At 38.4% G+C, this 27,997-nt stretch overlaps 1 protein-coding gene across 3 annotated transcripts in view; it reads left to right on the forward strand.

The window, feature by feature from the left end:
• Nucleotides 1–27,997, forward strand: part of LOC150085736 (synaptic vesicular amine transporter-like) — a 318,170-nt gene that overhangs the window by 98,009 nt on the left and 192,164 nt on the right. For all 3 annotated transcript variants that reach the window (XR_016546977.1, XM_090374208.1, XM_090374207.1), the window contains exon 2: nucleotides 26,546–26,701. Coding sequence is in view for 2 of the 3 variants with exons in the window: in XM_090374208.1 (XP_090230334.1) it covers nucleotides 26,546–26,701 (156 nt within the window). In the remaining variant the exon portion in view is untranslated. The remainder of the gene's footprint in view (nucleotides 1–26,545; nucleotides 26,702–27,997) is intronic.

A 27,997-nucleotide genomic window follows, 5' to 3' on the forward strand; every position in this document is an offset into this window, starting at 1 on the left:
AAACCCCACACGTCTGAGTGCATATTCATTTGGGATATTTTTCTTACTTCCCTATTTGCATTGTGACGTCAACTGTCGCACAGTGACATGCTCTTCTAAAGATGAGTTATCTATCAAGATAATTCATCTTCAAGATTTAAGATGATTACACTTTATATTCCGCAATAAAAATTCCTCAATGGCAGAAATAAATAGTTGAACATCCACATATTCCATTGTAAAATGTTAAGTTTTTCGTTATAAACAAAAAACCAAGTCAAACTGACGAACTACAATGCATTTCGAAGGTTACATCAGCATTACATAATATGGTAAGATTGCCTTTTTTTTCCAATCAAAGGCGGAGAGAAATTAGCCACAACTTAAAAAAAATGGAAAATAACGATATATATTATCGATATAAATAAAAATAATTTAACAACATAAATTAGTCACATAATTATTGAATGAAATTACACTGCTTAGAAAGAATTCATGAATTTCTTTTTTTATTTTCATTTTGTTTTTTTTTTATGGCTAGTAGGTTTAAACTGATTTGTTAATGGAATACTCAGAGCAGAACAATTTATCCTCACAACGAGTTTTTTTTTATGAAAACACCAAACACGAGAGGTATTATAACCTATAGTACTTAGTACCGTGCTTGGATTGGAGGTTGAGAAGACGAAAGAAGATATTTGTTGACATTGGACTTGAACTTCTGTAGACTGTAATTTTCAGGAAATACGTATGAAGGAAGGTTGTTCCAGAAAACGGCAGTTGAATGAATAAACGAGGAAGATAAAAAGTTGGGACTGCGAGTTTGAAGTTAGAGTATATGGATGTTGGCTGGTGGCGGCACGTGTTCGGATTGTTTTGAAGGAGAAAGCAGGAATTATAGAAGTCAATTCAGAAGAACAGTGCCCATGGAAGTATCTGTAGAAGAGGCATGCAGCAGAAACAGTACGTCTATGAGACAGAGTGGAGAGACTGTTAGAGATGAATTATTAATTAACCTAACTGCCCTCTTCTGAATGGAATCAAGAAGCCTGAGAAAGATTTTGGGGGCACCACCCCAGATGTGGGTACAATATTCCATGGAGAGCGGATTTGCGATTTATACAGAGTGAGCAGCTGTTTGGAAGAAAAGTAACGCCGAGAGCGAAAGAGAAAACAAAGTTTTTTTTAGATGCAGAGGAAGCAATATTTGTAATGTGCTTGTGCCAAGAGAGATTAGAAGTCAGGGTAATCCCTAAAAGAAATATATCATTTTGCCTGGAAATCGGAGTGTCACTAAAAATAAGCATAGGAGCAGAAGAATCTTTTTTGCGAGATATAAAACAAGACTGAATTTTAGAAGGGTTGAAATCAACTAAGTTGTCTTTGCCCCACTGGAGAATTACCTGGAGATCAGCATTTAAGGAATTGGTAGTGGATATTCGAGACGTTGAAGCTGATTGAGCAGAGCAAGGTTTCTCAAAATGGAAAGTGGAATGCAATGTGCTATCATCGGCAAAACTATGAATGGATTTCCAGTCAATGGAAGAAGGTCATTAATATACAAGAGGATAAGAGTGGGGGAAAGAACTGAACCTTGGGAGACACCGGCATTAGTGAAGAAGTCAGAAGACAGAGCTATCTACCATCACCCTGAGCGACCAGAGAGAAAACTGGATAACCAATTACTAAAAACAGTTGTCAAACCATATGATGGAAGCTTGTTTAGAAGACCTTTATGACTTGATCGAAAGCCTTTGAGATGTCAAGAGCAACTACTTGTTTCACCGAACCTTTCCATCGAATTGGTCCATAAATGGGTAACATAAGCCAGAATATCACCAGTGACTCGACACTGACGGAATCCATACTGGCGATCGTTGATCAGACGGAAGGTTTCTAAGTAGTTTAAGAGTTGGCGGTTAATTGATTTCTCCATTACTTTAGAAAGAGTAGAAGTAATTGCAATGGGACGATAATTGGATGGGAGGGATTTGTCACCCTTTTTAGGAACTGGCTGGATATGAGCAAATTTCCAAGCAGAAGGAAAAACACCTTTGGAATAAGAAAGTGAAAGAAGGCGGCAAAAAATAGGAGTGAGTTCAGGAGCACAGATTTTGAGAACAAGTGGAGAAATACCATCAGGACCTGGAGCTTTCTTAGCATCAAGATTCATCAAAATCCTTCTGATATCCTTTTGACGGAAGACCACAGGAGGCATTGAATGGACCGTGTTGGGAATGGTGGGAGGTGTTTTACCAAGTTCATTAATACATGAGCTGGAAGAAAAATGGGAAGCTAGCAGATCAGCTTTATCCTTGGCTGAAGTGACAACAAAACTATCTGGTTTGGATAGAGGCGGGAGGAGAGACGGGTACAAGTTGCGGTCAATAGCTTTGGCAAGGGACCAGAATGCTCGGCTACCATTGGGGAAAGAAGCAAGTTTTCTACACTTAGTCTGTTCAAACTCTAGTTTGGGCTGATTAATAACTGCTTTACAATTGTTACGAGCTTTGTAGGCAGAAAATGAAATGAAGAATTAGAAACAAGCCAATTACGATATGCAACATTCTTCTCTTAAACAGCCTTAGCACATTAATTGGAAAACCAAGGTTTAGATAAAGGATGATATTTTAAAGTGGAGTGTGGGATAAAGGATTCCATTCCTGCAAGAATAATTTCACTGACACGATCTGAGCAAACATTGACATCAGAAGTTTTGAAACAGTAATCCGACCAAGGAAAAGAGAAATCTCGCAGGTCATCCCATTTTTCATTCTTGTAATGCCAAACAACACTAGGTTGGGAATAGGCTTGAGATAAAGGCTCCATTGGAGAAGAGACAATCACCAAGTTGTGATCTGAAGTGCCTAAAGGACCTCTCACTTCAACCGTGTACATAGAAGCTTTGTTTGTGACAAAAAGATCAAGCGTGTTGGCTGTATGATTAGGATTATCCGGTATTCTTGTAGGTAAATGAACAATCTATGCAAGGTCATTAGTTATTGCAAAAGCCTCAGCATCTCGAAAAACTGGGTCGGTGTGACTAGAAAATGGAAGCTAGCTGGAGTTGTGAACATTAAAATCACCAAGGAAAATTACCTCGCTGTTAGGAAAGTTTGACTGGAGAAAGTCAAGTTACAAAGAGAGGAAGTCAGAGATCCAAGTGATTAGTGGAGTTGGGAGAACGGTAGAGACACAGATGAATTTGACACAATGATGTAGTGAGATTTTAAGCCAGAAACTATCGAAGAGAGGAGATTCCAAATTGCCAAGTCTCTGACAGGGAATATCAAAACGGACATATGCACAAGTACCACCTTTTGAGGCGAAAGAATCGTACAGCGAATAATTGGGAATCTGAGATGAGCAGTAGTTGAATCAACCGATAATTGAGATTCTGTCAGAAAAAGTACATGGGGTTTGTCAGACTGCAAGTGGAAATGGACATCGTTAAGATTAGAATTGAGACCACGTATATTTGTGAAATGAATTGGGAACCTTGGGAGGTTTAGATCTTTTCATAGATAAGCTTGCTCTATTATTTTGACAATTCATGGTGTATTCAATAGTAAGAAAAAGTGGGTGGGACATTCTGTATGAAGTAATGAAATTTTTGGATATGGCGTACACATGGTAAGAATATACCCAGATCCTTGACATAACGTGGCCACGACAATGCTCCCCGCATACACAGTACTCGGACTCCCTCCAGTCACTGTCTGGCAGTGTGGAGGTAGCAAAATTATACACTAGCTGATCCGGAAGCTTCCTAGCCAGTTACAAATACGTCCGATCTGGTGTATTAACTAGCGGCCGGCCTGCGAACACCGTTTTAGAGCTATACCCTCGAAATGTTAAGGAATAATGGATCTCGCCACGATGTTCATCATAACCTCAAAAGTCATCAATCATACTGCATTATGGAAACGTTGACCGGAACTTAGCTCTAGAGACGAAATATGGGTTCCACCGCTTCAAGCCTCCAATAAGCAAAGTGGTGGTATTGCACTGGTTGATGAGAGCCATCTACCACCTAGTATTGCCTGGTAACATAGAGGCATTCTTCCATGTGGTGTGGGCGCCACACCTCGACCGCTGCTTACGTTGGTTCACACCTGGGTGGTCACCCACCATGTACTTGTGGATGGAGGGTATACCCAGGATTAGTAACAGTCCCACCATCGTGAAGGTGCAAGCAGAGGATTTGGCTGTCACAGACCGTCTGGACTTCGCCGAAATTGGATCCACTTGACTCGAGTGTCACCCGAATATCAGTTCCATCAGCGTTTTAGACTCCCAGGTAGCAAGTGCAGCTTGTTTAGCATATCTGAGAGAATGTTTGTGACAACGTCAAGGACCTGAATATCCATTATATTTATTCTATGGTACTGCGAGAATTGAGACCATTCCCATAACAAATCAGTTTAAATCCAACTGGCCGTAAATCGGATGTATCATCAATTAATCTTTACTCCGATATCGTACTATTTCCAATAAATGACCAAAATATTTATTTTAAATAAATGGCAAATATTAACGTTTTGGAGATGTCATTTATAATGACCAATTAGCAGATTAATCTTTTGTTTACTGTGCCTATTCGTTCGTTGTTACATTTGTCCATTATATTTATTCTACGGTACTGCGAGCATTAAGACCATTCCAATAACAAATCAGTTTAAATCTAACTGGCCATAAATCGGATGTATGCTCAATTAATCATTTCCAAGAGTTAATGTCGAACATAATTATAACGAATATATCACCATTTCGAGAGAGGATGTGATGTGATGTACAGAATTAACCTGGAAAGAAAGTAGTCTTAGGTACGTGATTATTTGCAGTTATTTTGCATCACCTTTATAGGTATACTTATAAAAAAAAATCAGACACAATCTTGGAACAAAATTCTGGGTCAAATTCTATTATGTAAGGTTTCACTTTACGATAAGCCCTTTTTATTAAATGGCCAAAGCTTAATCGCTTATAGTTGGTGGCTTTTGCTATTTTGAATGGTTCTGCTCGGACTAATATTTTTCTCTAAAATCAAAAATAGTATATAGAAGGCGCATCTAATTTGGAACTTCCCATAATCCGTTATTTTGCTGAATTAATATTAGCCATATGGCGCAAAGAAGTTCGCTGCACCAGACGAAATTTAATTTATTAATTGATTTATTATTACAAGTACAAACTCCAGGCTGTACTAGAAACCCCAACCCACACGCTGTACTGGGACCGCTTCATAATGACGGACAAGACGATCCCGCCGAACGGAGAGGGGACATAACCCTCTTTGACAAGAAGGAAAAGGCTTCCTGTCTAATCGACATAGTGTCCGAACATCAGCAACCTCCAGAAAACCTATGAGAAAAAGATCAGGAAATACATAGACTTAACACAGGATGTCAATGATGTGGCATATGGAACAAGTAACGACCATGCCGTCAGTGTCAGCTGTCGGCATGGTGTGTCAAACACCCCAAGAGAGTAGCAGCAATATGCCTTCCAGAAAACAGCAGCGACCAGGAACTCCGGAAAGTCGCAATCCTGTAGAATAGTCAGTTCCTCGACTAACAGTAATAATCGGATGTAGCTAATTGGTACCTGTACCCGTCACAGGATGGACCCCCCCTCCCCCATCAGGGAGAAATAACATAAATTATTTTAAATGAAGATAAATATTTCAGCTGGATGGACACATCCAGGTGACCTAATGAATCTCCCCAAACTCTCAGCGTCAACTTCGGCTTCTAAACCTGACCCATTGAGACAACGCATTCTAGTAATCAATAACTTGCTGGCTAAAAGAAACTTTCTGAAATTTAGTCTAAACCTTTTCCCTGTAATTGTAATTAGTAATAATGGTGGTAAATAATGCAAGAAAAAGTTACAGCATCAGCCAAAAAAAAAAAAATCCCATTTCACCTCTCCAATAGTTTGTCTAGTTCCTCCTTGCCTATTCAAGCTATCCATTTTCACAACGGAAGTTCTGTTTTAGCAATCAACCACCCGTTTACTAAAGGCAAACTTTACATCTATTAGGCTCAAACGAGTTTTTGAGCCTAAAAATGCTACTTTTATAGTACTTTTTAGGCTCAGAAAACACTGTAATTTAATAATTGTTCTACACAGAAAAATTTTATTTATTACATTAATAATAGAACAAACACAACATTGCATTAAAACGTTGTATGAAGAGACTTTGCATACATGCGTAGTCAAGTATATGTAAAAGTAGTATTAAAAACTGTAATGAACAGATTACATATGATTATACTCATAGCCAACTTACATAAAGATTACTTACATACGTGTGTGTGTGTGCGCGCGCGCACCGATGGGCCAAAACATAACCACCTACCTAATATGATGCTGATCCTCCACTTGCAGCCAAACAGCTCGTACCCGGCGAGGCATGGGCGCTACAAGATTTGTAAATGTCTTGTGGTATCTGGTTCCAATACGTAACCAGAAGATCCTTTAACAACTGTAAGGTTCGTGGTTGAGACGCCGCTTGTTCCTTCAAAACCTTCCAAATTTGACACTGTATTCACCACTTTAATACTTTTTCCCTTGAGATAATTACCTTCTAACTTTGATCTGAATTCAACCTGGGAACTGTAGAGGGTAGAAGGGAAAAAGCAGAAGCCTCATCCATCTCCTCCCCCAGTTCGCAATGATTTTCTTGTCGATTTCCCCTCCATGCTGCAGTGCATGGGAAAATAATAATATCCAAAGTAATCTCATATGACAGAAGTGGCCTACTTAATTTGTGATGTGATCTACTTTTTTCCTTCAAAATGTGCCGCGATCTACCATCTCAAAAATTACGTTGCACAAATCGAGGGATGACTGTATATTTAAAATTCGTCGTGATCGACCGAAATGAAATCCGCGATCGGCCACCCCTGTCATATAATGTAGGCAAGAAGATCAATCCTATTAACTTATCCACTTTTTAGCAATAAGCACTACCTACAAATCAACCGTCAGTAACTCGATGCTCCCATTTGTGCTATTTGATATTCTTCAATGTAATTTACATTTCCTCCCAGCACAGCGAGAAAGGAAAATAATCTCACAACTCAATTATTCACAACAACAAAATTATTAGCAGCACACTGGGAAATTCTTACTTCAGCTCCAACATCAGGTCCGTGGTTGAGACGCCTCAGATCGGAGTTGCTGTTCCAACACAAACCACAGATGCTCGATGGGGTTGATGTCTGAGCAATTTGGAGGGCAGGGCAATACCAGGAAGTCTTCCTCATGTTCCGCGAACCAGCCTCGAACAATTTGGGCGGTGTGGCATGACGCATTATCCTGCTGAAAGACGGCACCGCCAGAGGGAAGACCAGAGGGAAGTGCCATGAAAGGGTGTATCTGGTCAGCAGTGATGCTTAGGTAGGTGGTAGCGTCAGAGTGCTTGGCACATGGATGACTGGACCTAGGCTATCCTGGGTCCGAAATGGATAGCCTAACAAGGCCGACATGGTGGCAGCGTTAAAGGCCGAGTGGAAGAACATATCACCTGACATTTAAAAAAGCTGGTTGAGAGTATGCCGCGAAGATTTCAGCATAAAAGCAAAAGGTTTCAGCACAAAATACTGACTTTTTTTTTTCTCTAAAGGCGGGTGTCCGGATATTAATGGTAGTGTGTGTATTTATTATTTTTTAATGACTTTTAACTATATTACATAAAATAAATAGAATATGAGCTCTAACTACTCAGCCAGTGGCAAGATAGGCGAGTAATTCCATACATTATTTATAAAAATTACTTACACAAATAATATAAAATTTTTAGAAATACAGAGGCGCTAGTGATGATGGACCTGTGTTGGTTTAGGAGAATTACTTGTTGGTGCTTAGGAAGGAGCCGGACGGACAGAGTACCTGTTGTACTGTGGTGGAAAGTAATGCTCTTCAAAGCATTTGTTGTATAGGTTGAGGAGCGGATCGATGATGAAGAGGTTTAAGCATTTGATGATGAACTAGGGGATACCATCGTCACCTGCGGTTGCTGCGAGAGGAAGAGCGTTAATGTCCTGTATCAGTTGTTGCTTAGAGATTTGGATTGTAGCGAGTGGGATAAGAGTGACTGAAATCTGGTAGGTTAGCTAGAGCTGGAGTGCTTGTAAAATCTGGCAACGCAAGCTTAGTTCTCCCAGTAACATCGATCCACTCAACTGGGTCGATGTTACTGGGAGAACTAAGTTTGTTTCGTAGCATGGTTCCCCATTTTTCAGGGTTCTTTCGAGGTGCTCCTTAATCGCCGCCGATTTGTATCTGTTGAATTCGGCCCTAGATCTGGAGAATGCAATGCGATCTTGGACGTCGTCAGAAGCTTTCCATTTGGCGTGCAGTGATTGTTTTGAGTGGAAATTTTGGTTCAGTTGGAGAGTTCACCACGCTTTGGAGCGCGGGGTTGATTGTAACGGTCTTGGTAGCGGTGTGAAGGGCGATAGTACAGTAGACTTTAAGAATAACGACACCTTTGGGATTCAAGGTGCCGATTTTCTTTCGATTTTTTCCGTTATCTTTTTTTTCCTTTCTCTAGAAAGTTTTTTTTTTATTTTTAATGTATTTAATGCAGAAATAAAGAGGCCAAATAAGAAATAGAGATTAAGAATGCAATTTTATTAATTGCACATAAAAAAACAAAGATGTTGGCGATCCAATTTTATATTCTGCCATTCACTTCTGCTTACGTCCTGTTCTATTTTTTTATTATATCAAGCTTAGTCTGCGCGGATAACACAGTGGTACCGTCACCGTCCTCTCCACACAGGGTGGAAAAGGCTCGGGTTCGAATCCCGTCGATGACACGAGGAACTTTTATAGGCTTTTTTCCACTCTGAGTCAGTGAGTCCCAGGAGTAGATGGCAAGGGTTTTTCGTCCAGCAGAAAACTGAAAAAAATTCAAGTTTGCCACTAAGTTTTAATGTTGTTCTTCTTTTCTTCCCTGTATGAGATTTATTGATTTTAGGAGCCATAGTGATGTGATTTTAATTTAAAATAAATGTAAAACAGCGGTATAATCTGTGATATCAGTACTGAATTCGCTTTCAAAATGGGCGAACGTAAACGTATACAGTAATCACATGACTTGCCGTTTTATTTTTTTTTTCGTTACTGCAAGACATCTGTACATGTATACATCCGATCTCGATGTGCCATTATTTCGAATGTGCCGTTACTTGGGGTGCCGTTATTTCGACAGTCTACTGTATTGAGCCATTTGGTCATTAGATCTACTGCGAGGCTCAATTCGCATCCTTCTATTTGATAGCAGATGCAGCTTCAATGCAACGCACTGGATTCAGAAATTGTGGGGCGGTGACCTTTTGCATAGATTTGGTTTTGGGGATATCGAAGTTTTTTTTTTTTTGGTAGGAGAGCTATAAATATGATTGGTTTCTTCGAGTTGACATATCGCCAACATGTGGCTTCTGAATAAATAAGTTTTTTTTCTTCCTGACTGAAAAATTTGTAGCTTAACTCCTCGAACGTTTTTTTACGCAGTTAGTTTTGTAAAATAAAAAAAATAAAAGTATATCCATTCGGATTTCTACATTTTAGTCGCATTAATTTTATGAACCGAAATCGAGAAATTGAGGCCAAATATAATGTATTACTAGATGAAAGTATAATTGAAGAAACTCGGATTTTACCTATTCTACTTTTTTTTCCTTTCTCAATAGAAAGAAGTTTCTGGTTCCAGTCGAGCCCGTCACCACCAAATACGGCGGATGCGGAAAGGTCAGGGAATGACCACTGCATATTCCCGGAGCAACACGGCCTTAGTTGCTAATGCTCCTTAAAAACCAAATAACAAACAACTGGTTCCAATACGTCTAATGCAGAATTCTATTGAATGCTACAAGAAATATTTCATCAGATCGTTACCTAGGATTTTTAATTCATCATACTATTTTTTTTTTTTTTTTTTTTGCAACAGAGAAAACTCTCCAGAGTTTTCCTGGATTTTTGACAACAGGGCGATTTCTAGTCGTTATCTAGCTCTGTGCCCAATGTTACCTGATTTACACTGATTTTTATCTCTGGGGTTATCTCAAAGACAGTGCTTCTGAAGAATCCACGAATCATTCCTACCCTGAAGAAAGCAGATGAATGGAGATGAAATTGTCTGTGTCGGAGGAAACGCTACAGCATGTTCTTCGCAACTTGACACTCCGGCACATTTTTAACCAACGCGCAGGACAGTTTATATGTTCTAGTATAACTCGGCTATTTTGCGGAAAAGGCCTACAATTCTTCGCGTCATTTATGTGATTTCGAACTTAGACCTTTTCTACCTGGTGTGGGAAGGAAGATGATTATATCAACTGTGTTACTGCGAGGGCTAAGGGGTGGATGAATAAGATGATTTTTGAGGAGATGAGCCTCAGCTAGAAGGGTAACCTGGATGGTAAAATTCGCATGGAACAGTTGTTCTGGAATTGTGGTGACATTCAAAGTGGTCTCTTTGAGAACATTGTTCATTATATAGAGAAATGGCAGTTGTTTCTGCGTAGATGATTATTGGTTTAGGGATAACGGAATTTGATTGGTATGCATCACACCACGTGATTTGGTAATATTTTAGTCAGTCTGAGTATCCCAGTAATTAGTTACTGGGGAATATGGTACATATAATTTCAAAGAAATTTGTTTGCCAAGACTAGGAATCCAGACTATACTTTACTTTAAACCGGCGTTGGTTAGATGGACGACGATTGTTTAAAGAGCACATAGGAGAGGCGTTAGACGGTTTTGCTGGTCTCCCCGCAACATTAAGACTAGAGAATGTTCTATATCAACATCTTCGTCATCCGCTGGCTGCTTCCTCTTTTCTCCTGGTCACTAAGTAGAACTTCTGCAATCCAATGATATCTTTAATCAACTACTAATCTTTGCTTATGAGGCCTTTTTTTGACGATGCACTACTGATATCTTCTGCTGCATCTGTTCCTGTGACTGCAAGTAGCTCACCTATGGCACCTGTGACGTCCTCCACTGCATCTTAGGTTCACTGCTGTTCATACTGAACTGCCAGTATAACATGTTCTAATTCTAACCTTTTAAATGGTCTTTCATCATTTTCTACTTTCTTGTCTGCATGTAGATGCTGACATCTGTTTGTTTTTGATACTGGGTTTCATGTGGTGCCTGTATTGTGTATTAGGCTGGCTCTCGGCGCAGGATTTACGAGCTCGCATATTTCATGTATATTTCTTAATTACCTTTTTTCTCCCCTGCTGTATTTTTCTTTCATCGAGTGTTTTATGTATTTATAATTTATATTAGGCTTTTGAGGGCAGGTTTTGCAATGCCCCATTTTATTATTTTTTTATTATTTTATTTTATTTTTTTTGCTAGCCTTTGTCCTTTTGCTTATGGTGTTATTTTACTGGTATTCGGGTTTCATACTGGGTTTCATGTGGTGCCTGTATTGTGTATTAGGCTGGCTCTCGGCGCAGGATTTACGAGCTCGCATATTTCATGTGGGGTTGCTGGATTTCTAGTGTTTATTTTATTTGTTTTATTATTTTTTCTTTAAGTCATCCCAAACTCGTTTTGGGAATTCTGTGCGGGGCAGTCGGAGCTCACCACTACTCACGGTGAGTTGTGGCCCACCTCCTCGTGGTGTAGACTGGCACTGGGCAGGCTTTCCAGGTGATCACGTTCCCGGTGGAAACTTTTTCCAGAAACAACTAAAGAACATAATAACACACCTTTTCTAGACATTTTAAAGGGTATCAAAATTCAAAGATACAGCACAAATAGGTTTGGGTGGAGGCCATTTTATTGCAATAATGAAATAAATTATATAAACGTATACGTTTTATAGTCATTACATAACACTTTTAATTGATTAAATAAAGCGGCTTTTTTTTTTTTTCACCTATAAAAAATCTTCTGGAATCAACTAACCATAACGACAACCTTATTTACAGCTTGTGTAATTCTTTAAAAAGAAATTTAATTCTTTAATTTGTTCTGTGACCGGTACTACCGGAAGTACACCTAAGGTGTTTGAGGCTGTCATGGTGGTAGCCAAAGATGGCCCTACTACGTACAGTATTAATTTTTTTTAATTAAAAAATTTTCTACAACTGTGTGGGTGTCCAAATCCGGATATTTTCGGTCATACACTGTTTTCTTTTTTAAGAAGAAAATATGCGAATTTTATAACGGGGATAATTGATTCATTACCATTTTACACTTGAGGGGTACTTTCCTTTTTATACATTGTATGAAATAGTTCTACTGAAAAAGTGGAACTATTTCATTCGTTTATTTCAAAAAAAGTACTTATAAAGTGCTTCTAATTTTTAATGAATAAATAAAGGTTTTTTCCTTTTTTATTTTTAATGGAATGTATTACTATTGAATAAAATTCATTCAGCTTATCTCTAGCGCATTGCCAACTGAAACGTTGCACAAATATCCACAAACTGTGGTCGGTGTTTCCACATCTTTAAAAGTTGTCTGGAGGAGGAAGAACTGAAAAGGACTACGCATTTATTCTATAATATCTCATCTCGTGAAACAGCAATTTGTTTTCTTTAATAATTCTCTTTATACGTCCGTATTGCGGTTACATGGTTCTCTAACGTTTTGGTAGCTTGATAAGAACATAAATGTAGGTTATGTAGAGATCTTTACGTAATATATAAGCATCCAGTGCAAAGAAGTGTGATCAGCTTAATTTAATATGGTTGAGAAATGGCTAGCTATTTCCTTAGAAGCAACAAGATACTCCGGCTCTCGCTGCTAAAAATCCATGCAGGTGCAACGCTAGCTGCCAAACGAAGCTTCTTTATAGAATCGCTTAACCATAATGCTCCTCGTGTCTTGGGAAGAGTGGCGTCAGTGTGCAGCACTTAGTGAGACGGAAATGGCGCACTTTCGCTGATGAAAAGATGCCATTTACCGCCGGAAATCAGCTGCTCTTTAATTCTTGTTAGTTGAGATCACTTCTCACTTCTTTCTAAACTAGCTGTAAGTTGTCCCTCTGATGGCAAGTTTAATTCTTGCTAGTTAAGATAGCCTCTAATTTTACTTCTGTCTAAACTATCTGCAAATAGTCCATCCGGTGGAAAAATTGTAAGTGAAATTTTAACAGGGCTTCCGAAGAGTAGATTAATCCATTATTTAGATTTTTTTGTTGTGTGAGAGGATCATTTCTTGATGCGAATATATCAGACGGTGCTTCATTTAATCTGGTATTAAATTTCATGAATAAATCTTTCTTATTTCTACAAGAAGAAGAGTTTGCTTCATCCAAGATAACCTGCGATGCTCTTGAGCGTGATCATCATATGCTAGCTCATAACGTGTATGCCTCTCCCTCCTTTCAGCAGCAAATGGTGCTGTAATGAACAAGATACAGTGAGAGACCACTCTACTAAATATCTCCCTTTTTATAAAATGAAGCGCTCATTCAGCAACGATATCAGGTGTTCATACATGCGATATAAAGCAGATGAATAGATACATAGCGATGCTGAATGTGTGCAATTTACTCCGAGAATCAGAAAGACGAAAGATTTAATTGATCTTAAACGTGGCATGATTATTGGCCATAGTGCGTCGGTATTATCTCTGGAAGTGCAACTCTTCCGTCGATTTCACGTACGATTATATATCTCGGGTGAATCCAGGTCGGTCCAATAACCAGATGCGAAAGTTAAAATGGAATGCAAAGCAGCATCTGTTACAAGTCGATGTCCTTTTTATAACACAACGCTACATTAACGCCATTTACTCCTCTATTCTGTATGGGGGTGGAGCTGTGGGGATATGCCGTCACCTCTGAAGCACAGGAATTCTGGTTGCCGAAGTGGATTGCATTCAATCCACTTCGAGCTAGTCTTAGAATCCCCGATCTGGTATAATTATCCTTCCTGGGTATGGGACCTATTTCATAGATGGAATCTTCTTTCTGGACGATCCCACCTGTGGCCTAAGGGATATCCTGTCCCTGTGTCACAATAAACACAGATTGTATTCACAGACAGGTTTATTGAGACTCGAATGCTTGGCCTGTGTGTCGAAAGAAACCATCCTTCTAATGACCCGCAACCACTACCGCAGAAATGAGGTGGTACAATGTTTCTTGCTTTAGAATGTTAAAATAAGCTTCATATGCACCACAAAACTTGATTGCCACAAGTATGCTTCTCTTCTTCTGTCTCAAACCGATAGATTATTCAACAGACATAGCAGAAAGAGTTTGGTGAATAACTTACACCTTATTTATAGCTATATCAAAAAAAAAAATTTATATCACTGTATTGTTACGAATAAATTATTAGCGCATATAAACGTTGCAATAAACTTGCTGTTCTTCGCGCTAATTTTCACTGGATTTAACCAACAAATATCAAGTTAGTTGTTGTTAGTGTTTTGTGTAATTTTAGTGTTAGTGTAATCTTTATTGATAAAAATTAGTTTAGATCGCCGGTCCCGGCAGTATTTTGAAGAGTCAATTTTTCATTATCATTACTATTTAAAGTACTTTAAATGTTTTTAATCTGTATATTTTTATTTTCTTTCAACAGTTTGTACATTAACAGTAATAGCTGTTCTGGTTTTATCTGGAATGCTATTTATTACTTCGTTGTGTGCATTCATATCAGCATAGTAACTAAGTCATTGTAGTGTACACTATTGTTAAATAAACAAATAAAAAACCTTCAGTTGCTGACAAAATATTGGCACTGGAGAAAAACTGACACTATTGGAATCAGCACACAAAATGCATCCAGGAAATAATTAAATATAAACATGAATCTTTTTTTTTGTTGTACTGTATAACGAAGAACTAAGTGATTATTTGAAGAGTCGCCATTCGTGAATGTAATGGAGTGAATAATTTTGCTGAACAGAATAAATAACCGCAGAGGAAAAATTAGCTATTTTTGTTTCGTGATTTTGTTTATTTCCTGAAAGTGTTTGAATACCTTTTTAAAATAAGCATGTAGCGAGTTCGTTAAGAAGAGATTTGTACAGTATTTTAATGCAGTTCTAAGACAATTGATTAAACAGTGCCGTTATGTGCTTTCCTGATTTATTCAAAATTTTTTTAAAGATTTCTTTATCATATCTTCTAGTGTGTCACTCTACAAGTACCATCTTAAAGACGTGCGCTGTAAAATAAAAACTGTACATAGAAATAGTACTTCCTACAAATTTATCCAAATTATACAAAGTCATGTTGTAATAACTTGTTCTAACTTATTTCTGTTTTCAACATAAATTTTACTTTATTTTGTAGAAAGATTTATTGCAGTATATAAAATGGATTTAAAGTTCTAAATAACGGAAAGAATAAATGTCGTCTAGAAACTTATAAAGTCTTCACAGATCATATACTATGCTCGGCATTTCACGCTTAATAAGATCGGATCACTGTTCCTCTCCTTACTTGTGCCTCTTCTCTTATGACCCTTAGTAACAGAGAGCCGATTTACAACATGCGCACCACATTAAAAGTAAGAATGATTACTTATTTTAAGTTTCGGTAATAAAATCCATTATATATAAAGTATTTCACCTGCGTTAAATCCCAGATAAATATCGGTTTTTAACTACGAGCCTGCACGAAACATCAATTTTTATGACGTGACGTAATTTGAATTATGCGCCTGTCTCACACACACGTAGGGAAGAGTGAAAAATAGCATTACTTTCAATATGCTGTTTGTTCTCATTTCAGAAACGTTATGTAGAATATCTCACAATGACAATTAAGAATGTCCACAGAACTGATACATACATTTTCGATTGGTTAATTGAAAATAATCGGCGCTTACGCCATGAGGCGTGCTTGTATAATGACTGTAAACAGAGCGAATTCAATGGTCCCTTCACTTTTCTGCCCGAAATTTTTCGAGAAAAAGGATATGAACAATCCATCTTCGAACACTGTTCACCAGTTCAACAGTCGTAGGAATTTATGTACATTCATTATTCGCTGCTATTTCAGCTATAGCACATACAGCTTTAAACACCATGTGGCAGATATTCACAAGGTCTGCCGATCCAGATGGCTTGACAAACAACACCTTCATATCACAGAATCCCAGTACACCATTCAATATATTGACCGGTTTCTTCAGCTAGTCATTACCTACCGATCTGAAATCTGGGTGTCGGCAGCAAAAACCATCTCATTTGATGAGTACTGGCTTCTTCAGTGGGTGCTCTTCAAGCACAAGCTTACACCCCTCACACATACTTCAGAAATGACCAAACTTCTGAACTACAGAAAAGTCTCGGAACGGATCTTCACCCTCCGCTTACTAGTCACCATTAAAATGATAGTGGGTGAAATCAGCACGCCAAGTTTTTGGCAGATTTGTTGTGGGAGAATCCCTCCGAGACACTTAAGGGCCCTCCCTTCTTTAAAGTCCGTGGCGTGGAGACTCAGGAAGGGCGACAGATTCCTGCCAATGGAGATGCTAGAAAACGTCCAAGATGTAGATGCTGACTACAAGAAATTCATTGAGGACAAAGCTTACAGAAGACGTATCATCGGAGAGCAGCTTTCATCTTCAACCGAGTGACTGTCACTATTTTTCCTTGATTGGTTTGTTGATATTGTAAAAAAAAAAAAAAAAAATCCCGTTTTCATGTGTATACAACTTATTCTTTGGTTGTTAGAGTTTTAGTTCGTTTCTATGTTAAACCCCTAGCATTTTTGCTGTTATGGGCATTACATCAGGCATACATGTAAAATTTACTTATTTTCGCTCATTGCAATAAAGATATTATATATTTGGTCATCCCAAATGTGCTCTGGCGTGGATACGAGAAAGAAGAGTTCGTGAACTTTGTTTACTTCCAGTCAGGTTTTCATACTGCTTGCTGTATGGGACAGAGCATTATCATTCCGGAAAGTGGGATGACACATTTCTCCATATGTTCCCCAGTGCATGCTCCACAGAAAATGTTCAAGATGTTGGTATGGGATCAGCATTGATTTTTTTTTTTTTTTTTTTTTTTTTGGGACTACAAGCAGTGGTCCAAGTCGGAAACATGTAAAGCAGCGCTAGACCATGATTGTCTCCTCCAAACTTGGGGAAAATACTAAATATGATTAAAAAAAAAAATATATGAGAAAGCTTTGGTCTTCAACTTGCGGCGTTTTAGCAAATTGTGACTGATCGAAATATGTTCAGTGACTCACCTTGACATAAAAATGCGTGAACCACTTTTTCATCTACAGCCAGTCTAAATTAACGTGGATTGAACACAACAGAATAAAATAGGTGTTTTGTGTTTCGTCGCATATTAAAATGAGTGATTTTTCTGAGTAGCGAATTTTGTTTCAGATTAGAGAAAAGTGCAACAGCAACCCACGAAATGTTAATTTCTTTCAGAGAAGTGAAGTGTCAGTGGTTTGCAAAGTTTAGAGGGCCATTTCTCCTCGAAAGATGATCCTCGCTCTGAATGCGTTTCAACTGTAGTCAATGATTCAATTGCTCATGTTTCGGATCAAGAGGTTTTTTTTGTTATTATTTATTAAACTAAGCGGTCTCAGACAGCTTTCCTGGCAACCCCACCACCTATTTACATAGACAAATTTAGATAATTTCATATATATACCGTCACCATTGTGGGCAATAAACAAAATGAAAGAAGAAAAAAACACCTGGTCCAGATCTGCTGGAAGTGGATGTGGCTAAAAAAAATTGCCGAATACTATCCTGTTACTCTCCTAAGCCTTTCATTTAGGTGTCTGACAAAAGGCACCTTTCCAACGTCCTGAAAAACGGCAATCCTGAAATTTATATTAAAATCTCGACAAGCCACCACAAATTCCAACCTCCTAACGCCCGATTGTCTTGCTCTCTGTAATGGCAAAGTTAAAAGAACGCCTGCTCCTATTTCTCTTAACCGCCAGATATGAAGAACAAAAACTTCCAAGTGACAAGCAATTTGGATTCAAAGCAGGTTGCAGCACAGAAGATGCCATCGACAGATTAATAACCCAAGCAACCCATACAGCCTTTAAGTACTCCCTTGCAATCATGGTAGACTTCACTAGAGCCTTTGATCGACTATGGTGGCCCAGTGTTCTTCGGAGGCTTCGGCAATCAAATGTTTCTGTATGCTTAAGGTCATATCTAACTGGTAGAAGAGTCCAAGTTACCAACAGATTCCAGACGATGACTAGGTACATCGATCGATGCTGTCCGCAGGGCTCTGTGCTTGGCCCTTTCCTCTGGTCTGTTGTCCTGAGCATGGACCTGAGGGAGTTGAGCCCTTGGCCGTCGCGGATGATCTTGTCCTTTTGGTATATGCTAATACCAGGGCGACCCTGGAGATAATGGCAAATGGAGTACTGATGAAATCCAGAACTGGACAGCCCTGCACAACCTCTCCATTTCAGGAGAGAAAACAAAATCCATACTCCTTAAAGGTAGGCTACAAATCACAAGACCGCCTACAATAAAATTAGACTGCACACTGAAGTCAAGCTCCTAGGCATCTTTAGACTCGGGGCTTACCTTCCACCACCACCTAAAATATCTAGCCAACAAAATTCAAAGGTACAGTGCTATGATAAGGCGAATCAGCAGGGCAGATCACTTCCTGACAATAATTCCTTTAAGCCCATTAATTTCTTCTCGCCATTCGAACCCGGGCCTTTTCCATCCGGTGTGGAAAGGACGATGGCATCGCCATCGTCCTTTCCACACGCACGGTAGCACGATGGCATCGCCATCGTGCTACCGTGCAGATGTATGGTATCAAATACAGCTATTTGAGAAGTTGCTTGTAAAAATGGTATTTCTTGTCGGCAACGGATTTGGATCAACTGACCGGCTGAGATAATCGGTCTCAGGCGAACTTTGCATGACTGCCTGAATGAGATGGAATAGGCAAACAAGCGCGAACGTCTTATGGGTGACGTTAATCTAGCCCAGATTGATAAGTGGGAGGGGAACTAACCATGGGTAATAGCTCGGATTGCCGAGGGATGGAGATTACATTTGAATTATGGAATACTTTTAGAAAAACCATAGATGCCATGAACACTTACATACCTTTAAGAAAATATTGCAGAAGGATACCGAAATGAATGCGAGCAGAGCTGGCTTGTCAAATAGAGCAGAAAAAGATAGCATGGGACAGAGCGATGAAAAGTACTGAACCTACAATAGGAACAAGTTGATCTGTAATAGTACAACATAATGTCAGGGAGGTTAAGGCTGTGTATGAGAAAGCACTGTGTAAGGGAGTAAAGAATTTGGATAAGGAATTTTTCATGTATGTGAATACAACAAAGAAGAAAACTAATCAGATCGAACCCTTGTACACTGTGTGTGGGGACGTTTTTTAGATAACCCAGCTGATGTTGCAAATGAACCGAATAGGTGTTTTGCAATAGTCTTTACTGACTAAAGACTTCATGATGAGAAGAGGCTGAGCCATTTGAAATTTATTACAGATAGTTTTCTTTTACAGAGTTTTTTTTTTTTTTTCTAATAAAAAAAAAACTACTTTAGGCATGAAGGAAAGTAAGGCTCACGGATTTGATGCCAAATGTAGTTTTGAGGGAGAGCGCGATGGAGTGTGTTGAACCATTTGAGGTTAATTATGAGGGCATTTGGAATCAGGTGAGATTCCTTTTGAATTGAATAAGTTCCATTGTATCACCAATACATAAGGGGTTCTAAGATGAAGTTGGTAATTGTAGACCGGTTAGTCGGACTTTAGTGGTAGTGAAAATCTTAGAGCCAATGATTAAGAGTGCAATCCGGGAACTTCAGTTAGATATGGCATTCTGAAGGGGACACAAGTTAGTTTGTTAAAGGAAAATCAAATCATGCTTAACTAACTTATTAAGTTATTTAGACACAGTTACTCATCAGCTGAGTTTGGGAAAAACAACAGTTTATTTGGATTTCAGCAAGGCATTTTAAGACTGTCCCTCATGGGAGGTGACTGAGTAGATTGGGATTACTGGTGCGATTCCAATATGGATTGCTGGGTGAATGCAGGGCAGAAATCAGAGGGTTGTGATTAATGAATATTCTTCAGGTTGGTGTAATGTCAGGTGTGGGGTTCCCTCCTAGGATCGGTTCTTGGACTACTGTTTCTCATTTTCATAAACGACATTGACGAAGGGATAGAAGACGTGATGTCAAAATTTGCAGATAACGTAAAGATTGGCGGAGTCGATGATCAGCGCCAAGCAGCGCTCCGACAGGATGATTGGAACTAACTTCAAAGATGGTCAGATAAGTGGCTATGTTTTAATGCTGCTAAATGCAAGGTTGGGGGGAGGGTAGCAATCCACAAATAAACTATGCATTTTGTGGGGTTGAATTGAAAACAGTGGAGTACTGGGAGTTACAATACGGGCATATATGAAGTTTTCTGAACAGCATAAACAGGCAGTTAGAAAAAGCCCATAGTGTCCTATCGATGATTTTTCAAACATTATCGTGTAGAGATAGAAGGCCCTAATCCTACTGTATAAGGCAATTGCAAGTCCGCATTTGGCATACTGTGTTCAAGTATGGAGACGTCATCTGAAAAAAAACATTGAACTTCTTGAAAGGGTAAGACGGGCAACTCGAATGGTGAGATCGGCCGAAGGATGACAGTATGAGGAAAGATTCCGATTATGTGGGCTACAGAGCTTGGCAACCAAGCACTTCAGAAGTGACCTGATTGAGGTTTAAGGCTCTTAGAGGATTAATAAAATGAATAGTGTTTCTCGCTGTTATAAAGAATTCCAGAACTAGCGGTCATAAATTCAAATTACAGGGGTTGAGATTCAAATTAGATTGTAGAAAGTTTTTCTTAAGCATAGCCTAAACTAATATATACAATTTGGGTAACGTTAGTTTAGGCTATGCTTAAATAAAAGTTATTAATAACTCCACGTGGTATAAGAATGGTTAATTATACATATTAATAATTCTTAATGGATAACGACCACGTAACGTCCTTCCATAACTATATTAGATGTCAAAAGGATTTTGACGAATCTTGATGCTAAGAAAGCTCCAGGTCCTGATGGTATTTCTCCACATGCTCTCAAAACCTATGCCGCTGAACTTACTCCTGTTCTTTGCCGCCTTTTTTCACTTTCTTATTCCCATGGTCTTTTTCCTTCTGCTTGGAAATTTCAGTCATAGATTTAATCATGATTTTCCAAGATATAAAACTGCTCAAGCTGACTGGAATATCTTTGATCAGACCATTTTTAAAGAAGCGTTTTGCTTGAAAAATATCCATCGTATCGGTTGTTTGGCTCTTAAGCCACAACTTGATGAAATAATGCATACTATTTCGGTTATTTCTGATAATTCTCTAGGAAGGAAAAAGAGGATGCATAACACAGTCCCTTGGTGGTCACAATCTCTAACTGATCTTGGTAAAAACTTGAACTCTAGGAAGGATTTACAGCGAGCTAGAAGAAACGATAGACCTTTGGAAGAAATTGCTAGATCAAATGAATTTTACAGGGATGCCCATAAAAGATACTTCAACTCCATTTATAGAAAGAAATGCTCTGCGTGGGAAAGCTTTCTCAAGTCCTCTTTGGATAAGGATCCTTGGGGTTTGCATTATAAACTTGTAGTTGATAAATTACATCCAGGGGAGACTTTCTCCTCTGTTTTGATGGAAAATAATACCGAATCGCTTACATGGGAAGAATCCTTGAATTCCATCTTGGATGAGTTGATCAAGAAAGATTATACTGTTCCGGAGCATTCTGAACAAACAAGGTTCAGAATGGAACACTTAACTTATGAGGGCCCTGCCCAGCAGCAGGAATTTATGCAGGATGAAATTGGATATGCTGTCTGCTCCATGAAAGATGGAAAGTGTCCAGGATTGGACCTTATAGAAGTTGCTGTAATGAATAGAACCTGGACTTGTTGTCCACTGTTACATATAAACCTCTTTAATACTTGTTTGAATGAAGGGTTGTTTCCCGGTTCCCTGGAAGCATGCCAACCTTAATTCTTCTCAAAAATCCTGGAAAACCTGCAAATTTAACTTCGTCTTATTGTCCCATTGCACTGCTTCCAGTTTTCGGAAAGGTTCTAGATAAGCTTATTGTTATGATATTCTTGGAAAATTATAGTAAAAACTTGTCATATCAATTTCAGTTTGGCTTTGTGAAAGGCAAGTCAACTGTGGTTCTGTTAGATTGGTTTTGGACTCCGTTTCTTCTTCTGAGAGTAAATATGTCCTCGGTTTCCTTGTGGACTTCAAAGGTGCCTTTGACACAGTCTGGTGTCAGAGTCCTGGCGAGGTTCCGGGAGGCAGAGGTTTCAATTGTCATTTATCGTTTGATCTCTGACTATTTTCAGGACTGGTGGCTTGTTGTCTCCTCCAGATTCAGTTCTGGCGAGACCAGTCACTCGGGGCTGCCCTCAGGGATCCATTCTTGGACCTGTATGTTGTAACGTTGTCCTTGATGGGTAGCTTACTATCAACCAGGAAAACATCCTGAAAATTGCATATGCTGACGACTTGGTCGTCATTGTTTATAGAAATTCAGATTGAAACTAGGGCAAATGAAGTGCTTGCTGATTTGAATGACTGATGTCAAGTGCACAAATTAAATTTCCACTGCTAAAACAAAGCAAATGCTCTTTAAAGGGCCATTAGATCAAAACAGGCCTCCCACTATCAGATTATTAGACCAATCTATTAAATTAGTAAGTGTTTATAAATATCTTGGCATAATGTTGGATTCTAGATTAAATTTCATCTCCCATGCAAAATATATCTTGCAGAAAATAAGTGCTAACAGAAAAACTAAGAGTAACAAAATGCTCTTGGGGTATTAAACCCTTCACTTTGCGGCGGTATTATAAATGTATTTTTATACCTGTGGTGTGCTATGTAGCAGGCGCATGGGGCCCCTGCATTAGTAAATATATTGTTAATAAGTACGTAACCCAGGCTCAAAAGGTTTTCCTCCTAGCCACCTCGAGATCTTGCCGTACAATTTCAACCGCAGCTCTAAAAGTTATTTCTGGTAAAATACCTATAAAATATGAAGTCATTTTTAATTATCTTCAGAATTTAAGAAGGTAGGATGTGTGTAAAACCCTTGGACAGTACTCCATTAATCTTGATGTACCTACTAAGAATGATATATAACAAGACTAAGAAATCAATTCATTAGTGATAGGCAAAATGAATGGGTAAATGCCATTACTGGCCGGATAACATTTGGATTTTTGCCTAGGGTAGCTGAATTTGATAAACTTTACCTTTTGATTTAATCCAGGGCTAAATTTAACCTTTTCGCTTTCTGGACACGGCAGTCTAAATTCAAAGTTGCATTCTTTGGGTTTGGCTGCCTCTTCAATATGTGAATGTGGTTATCCGGAGACTGTCCAACATTTAATATTTGCATGTAATTACTATGTTGATTATAGGTATGAATTAGAGATGTTAACTAATGTTTATGATGAATGTGATCTCCCGAAACTTGTTGAAAATAAAGAATTTTGGGACCCTGGCAAATTTTTCTGATAAGGTATTCCATAGAAGGAGGAGAATAATGAATGTTATCCGATTGCTATTTCTAGGTTGGATTATTTTCTTACTTTAGTTGAATATTTTGGTGTTGACTGCTTTGGTTTTCTCACTTGGCAACATAATTAAATTTCTGCTTGTACTTATGTTTAATAGTTTTGATCTGAAGATTTTTCAGATCTTATCTTAACTGTAAATACTGTAAACTATTCAAAATTGTAAACTCTTTACTGTAAATATTGTGAATAGGTTGAACTTGCCTTTTGGGGTGCATAAAAATTCTGAGTTGCTACTTGTTCTGGGTCTTGAAAAAAAAGTAATATGTTAAAGTACTAATTTAGTACTCCCTCAACTTGTCTGGTTGTTCCTGTCCTAAAGTATTTTAGTCAGGAGTATTTTATTCCGCTAACGTAGGTTGGAATGTTAATAGCCCCCTTTTGTTTGTCTCTGTGTGAGATTCTCTCTTTGGTGTTTGTATACTTAGTATTCTGCGGTGAAGACTGTAGCATCAAAGTTATATGCTATGCGTGAGGTTGTATAGTAAATGGATATTTTTATTACAGGTCTGGACTGTTTTAGTTTGGGAACTGACGCTGACTATTTATCAGTTTGGCTATGTGTAAGGACCATGAGTACGAACCTCTTAGGACCTGTTTACTTGATACTCTTGAGTATTGTAACTTATGTATTGTAAGATACATTTGAGATTGAATCTTTAGTTGACATCCCTCTCACTGGTTTTGGACTGTATTAGTTTGGAACTGATACTGCAGTCTTGCGTAAAATGTTGGGATTGTTCTCCCTTCACAGCCGTGTTGACGTTTCAGTTTGATAGGTATCTTTGTAATTGTTGTACAGTATATTGTATTATAAGTTTGACATTGGTGTTTAATGGCTTACTTTACGAGCGTTTCTTGTTGCAGGGGGTAATTCTCTCGTACAGTTGTTAAATTATTTTTACCATGGAATTGGTAGTGGCAACTACTGTATATTTATAATTTAAGTTTTGATTTAGTAATAATAATAGCATTGGAAACCTTTGTATAATTGTATTATAAGTTTAGATTATGTTAATGGCTTTGCACTTTAAATTTTCTTTTCTAATTTCTTCATTTTCAGGGATATCATCTTCCCCTCCTTCTTTCTGCTTTTCCTCCCCTTCCATCTCCCTAACTAAACCTTCTATTTCCTATCTTCCTTTCAGTTGAAAACTCGGGGCTCCCAGACTTGCCTGACAGCCCCAGTGTCTGGTTAAAAGTGGACCCTGGCGCACCTCCTCGTGGCCAAGGTTGAGAGTCAGGGGCTTGGTGTCTCCTGGCTGCGAAGTCGCCAGGTGCCAACACTCAACACAACACACACACACACACACACACACACACACACACACACACACACACACACACACACACACACAGGCTTACACACCTACATACATACACCTGCCGGCCTTGGCCTTTTGCCATTTCAAAAGCAACAGCGGTATATAGGGGGAACCCTGGAGACCGAAATTAAACAAATACACATTGACCTTGCTTGGAAATTTGGGCGTATCAAGCCAGATCCTAAAAAGGTTGACAAATCACTCCCATCCAATTATCATCCCATTGCAATTACTTCTACTCTTTCTAAAGTAATGGAGAAATCAATTAACCGCCAACTTTTAAACTATCTATAAATCTTCCGTCTGATCAGTGATCACCAGTATGGATTCCGTCAGTGTCAATCCACTGGTGATATTCTGGCTTATGTTACTCATTTATGGACAAATTCAATGGAAGAGTTCGGTGAAACACAAGCAGCTGCTCTTGATATCTCAAAGGCCTTCGATCGTGTTTGCCATAATGGTCTTCTAAATAAGCTTCCATCTTATGGTTTGTCAACTGTTTTTTGTAATTGGTTGTCCAGTTTTCTCTCTGACCGCTCACTGAGGGTGATAGTAGATGGCTCTGTCTTCTAACTTCTCCACTAATGCTGGTAGTCCCCCAAGGTTCAATTCTTTTTCCCAACTCCTTTCCTCTTGTATATTAATGACCTTCTTCGATTGACCGGAAATCCTATCCATAGTTTTCAGTTTGAGAAACCTTGCTCTGCTCAATCAGCTTCAGCTTCTCAAATATCCGCTACCAATTCCTTATGCCGATATCCAGGTAATTCTCCAGTGGGGCAAAGACAACTTAGTTGATTTCAATCCTTCTAAAACTCAGTCTTGTCTTATCTCGAAAAAAGGATTTTTCTGCTCCTTTGCTTATCTTTGGTGACACTCCGATTTCTAGGCAAAATGTTATCTCTTTTGGGGATTACCCTGACTTCTAATCTCTATTGGTACAAGCACATTACAAATATTGCTTCCTCTGCATCTAAAAAAACTTGGTTTGCTCTTTCGCTCTCGGCGTTACTTTTCTTCCAAACAGCTGTTCACTCTGTACAAATCGTAAATCCGCCCTGCCATGGAATATTGTTCCAAATCTGGGGCGGTGCCCCCAAAACCCCTCTCAGGCTTTCTTCCATTCAGAAGAGGGCAATTGGGTTAATGACTCCTCTGCAAGAGAGGCTTTCCACTCTTACAGAGTGGAGAGCCTCGTTCTGTTTCTGCTGCATGCCTTTTCTGCAGATACTGCCATGGACATTGTTCTTCTGAATTGGCTTCTCTAATTCCTGCTTTCTTTCAAAACAGCCTGAACACATGCCGCCAACATCCATTTACTGTTCATGTTTAAACTCACAGAACCAACTTTTCATCTTCCTCGTTTTATTCATACAACTTTCCTTCATTCGTATTTCCTGAAAATTACAGTGTGCAGAAGTTCCAGTCTAATATCAACAAATATCATCTTTCGTATTCTCAACCCCTAACCCATGAACGGTACTATAATACCTCTCTTGTTTGGGGTTGTCATAAAAAAGTAAATAAAAAGATGTGTGCATTACCAATGCATAAGTAAACTCCTTTATTTCATCAGTTATTTATTAATATCAATTGATTATGGTCTGCTGTGTTGCTAATGTCTTAAATAATTTTTCCTCTGACTAGGTATAAAGAGCAACGAAATAAACATGACACAACCTGAAATGAAATCCCATAATCGCTTCCTCGAATTTTTGCGCAGCTTTAAAGGATCCCGTCGCCTCGTCTTGCTCATAGTGGCCATAGCATTACTGCTTGATAATATGCTTCTGAGTACCGTTGGTAAGTAAGACTGATTTTTAGAATATACGATGAAAGAGGCAAATCTGAAGCTCTTTATTTTTTGTTATCAGGATGAGTAATATTCATTACTAGATTACTATCAGAAGAGATCAGCAGCCATGCTAATTTTATTCTGGGTGACCCAATTAAAACAGTGTGCTGTGTTGAAGACAACACGAATTGTTAAAAGATATAATTAATAAAAGATTCTAATCTAGATTGGTTAAATTTTTTTTAAATGCAATTGACTGTTCATTTGGAGCGAAACTTTTGTGGAGTGCATCTGATTGTGAATCCATTAACTGTCTTTATAATAAAAACACTTGCCATAAAGAATTAAGTACGTTTAATAACCCAACATAGTCGCACATTTTTAACGAAAATTTTATTATTTTCTTAAAACAGATATTCTAAAAAGATTCCAAACCAACTAGATCATCAACGCTTGTGTTACTAGTTGATAAATCGAGGTCACTGTGAAAGTTGCTATCTAATCTTATTTTAATACCAAGCAAGGGCGTCCAAACTCTCTGATCTCGTTCTGATGTACTTGCTGGTTAACTAAGAAACAACTCATTCAAACTATTAATGCCCTCCATGCCACAGCCACTGCACCCGCTTCTCTGCATCTACTTTTCTGACTAAAAGTTTGGAATCGTAGAATGAATATGTCAACAGTTTTCATTAACTTTTTTGAGATTGTCATAGCTAATGTAAGGTTTAATACAAAAAAAAAAAAAAAAACAGCACACTACAAAAAATTAAGATTCTTTATTAAGGGTGGCGAAAAATTTACACCAAAAAATAAGTGATTAGTATTAACAACTGTGATTTTTCATCAACATAATTTTCACGTGATTTACAGATGTGGAATTCTGGTCACTATGACTAAGTGTCTAATAGTTGATTAACATTCGAATCACTAAGGTTTCCCCTAAATCTTGTGAAGATGAGCAGATTTCACGGATTTGATGGTTCAGATTATCTCATAAAAGCTCTATTGGGTTTAAGTCGGGCAGTACACCCTCTCGTTATTTAATTGCTAGAAAGTCCCTGCACAGCTTTACAGCTGTTTTGTTGTAATTTAAAATTTCTTCCGAAGTCCAGAGGATAGTGAATTATGTTCAAGAATGTTTTTTATAGCCTTCTTTTCTTAGTTTTTGCTGTTTTGATGGTGTCGCCCACTGCAGGAGAACAAAAGCAATCCCAGATTATGATGGAACAACCACCGTTCTTGACTGTAGCCATTACATAATGTGGCACATTTTTTATTCAGTTGATCATCTCACATACTCT

This window comes from Mastigoproctus giganteus, chromosome 5 (assembly GCF_048544385.1).
Source record: "Mastigoproctus giganteus isolate SK-2022 chromosome 5, ASM4854438v1, whole genome shotgun sequence".
Classification (NCBI taxonomy): domain Eukaryota; kingdom Metazoa; phylum Arthropoda; class Arachnida; order Uropygi; family Thelyphonidae; genus Mastigoproctus; species Mastigoproctus giganteus.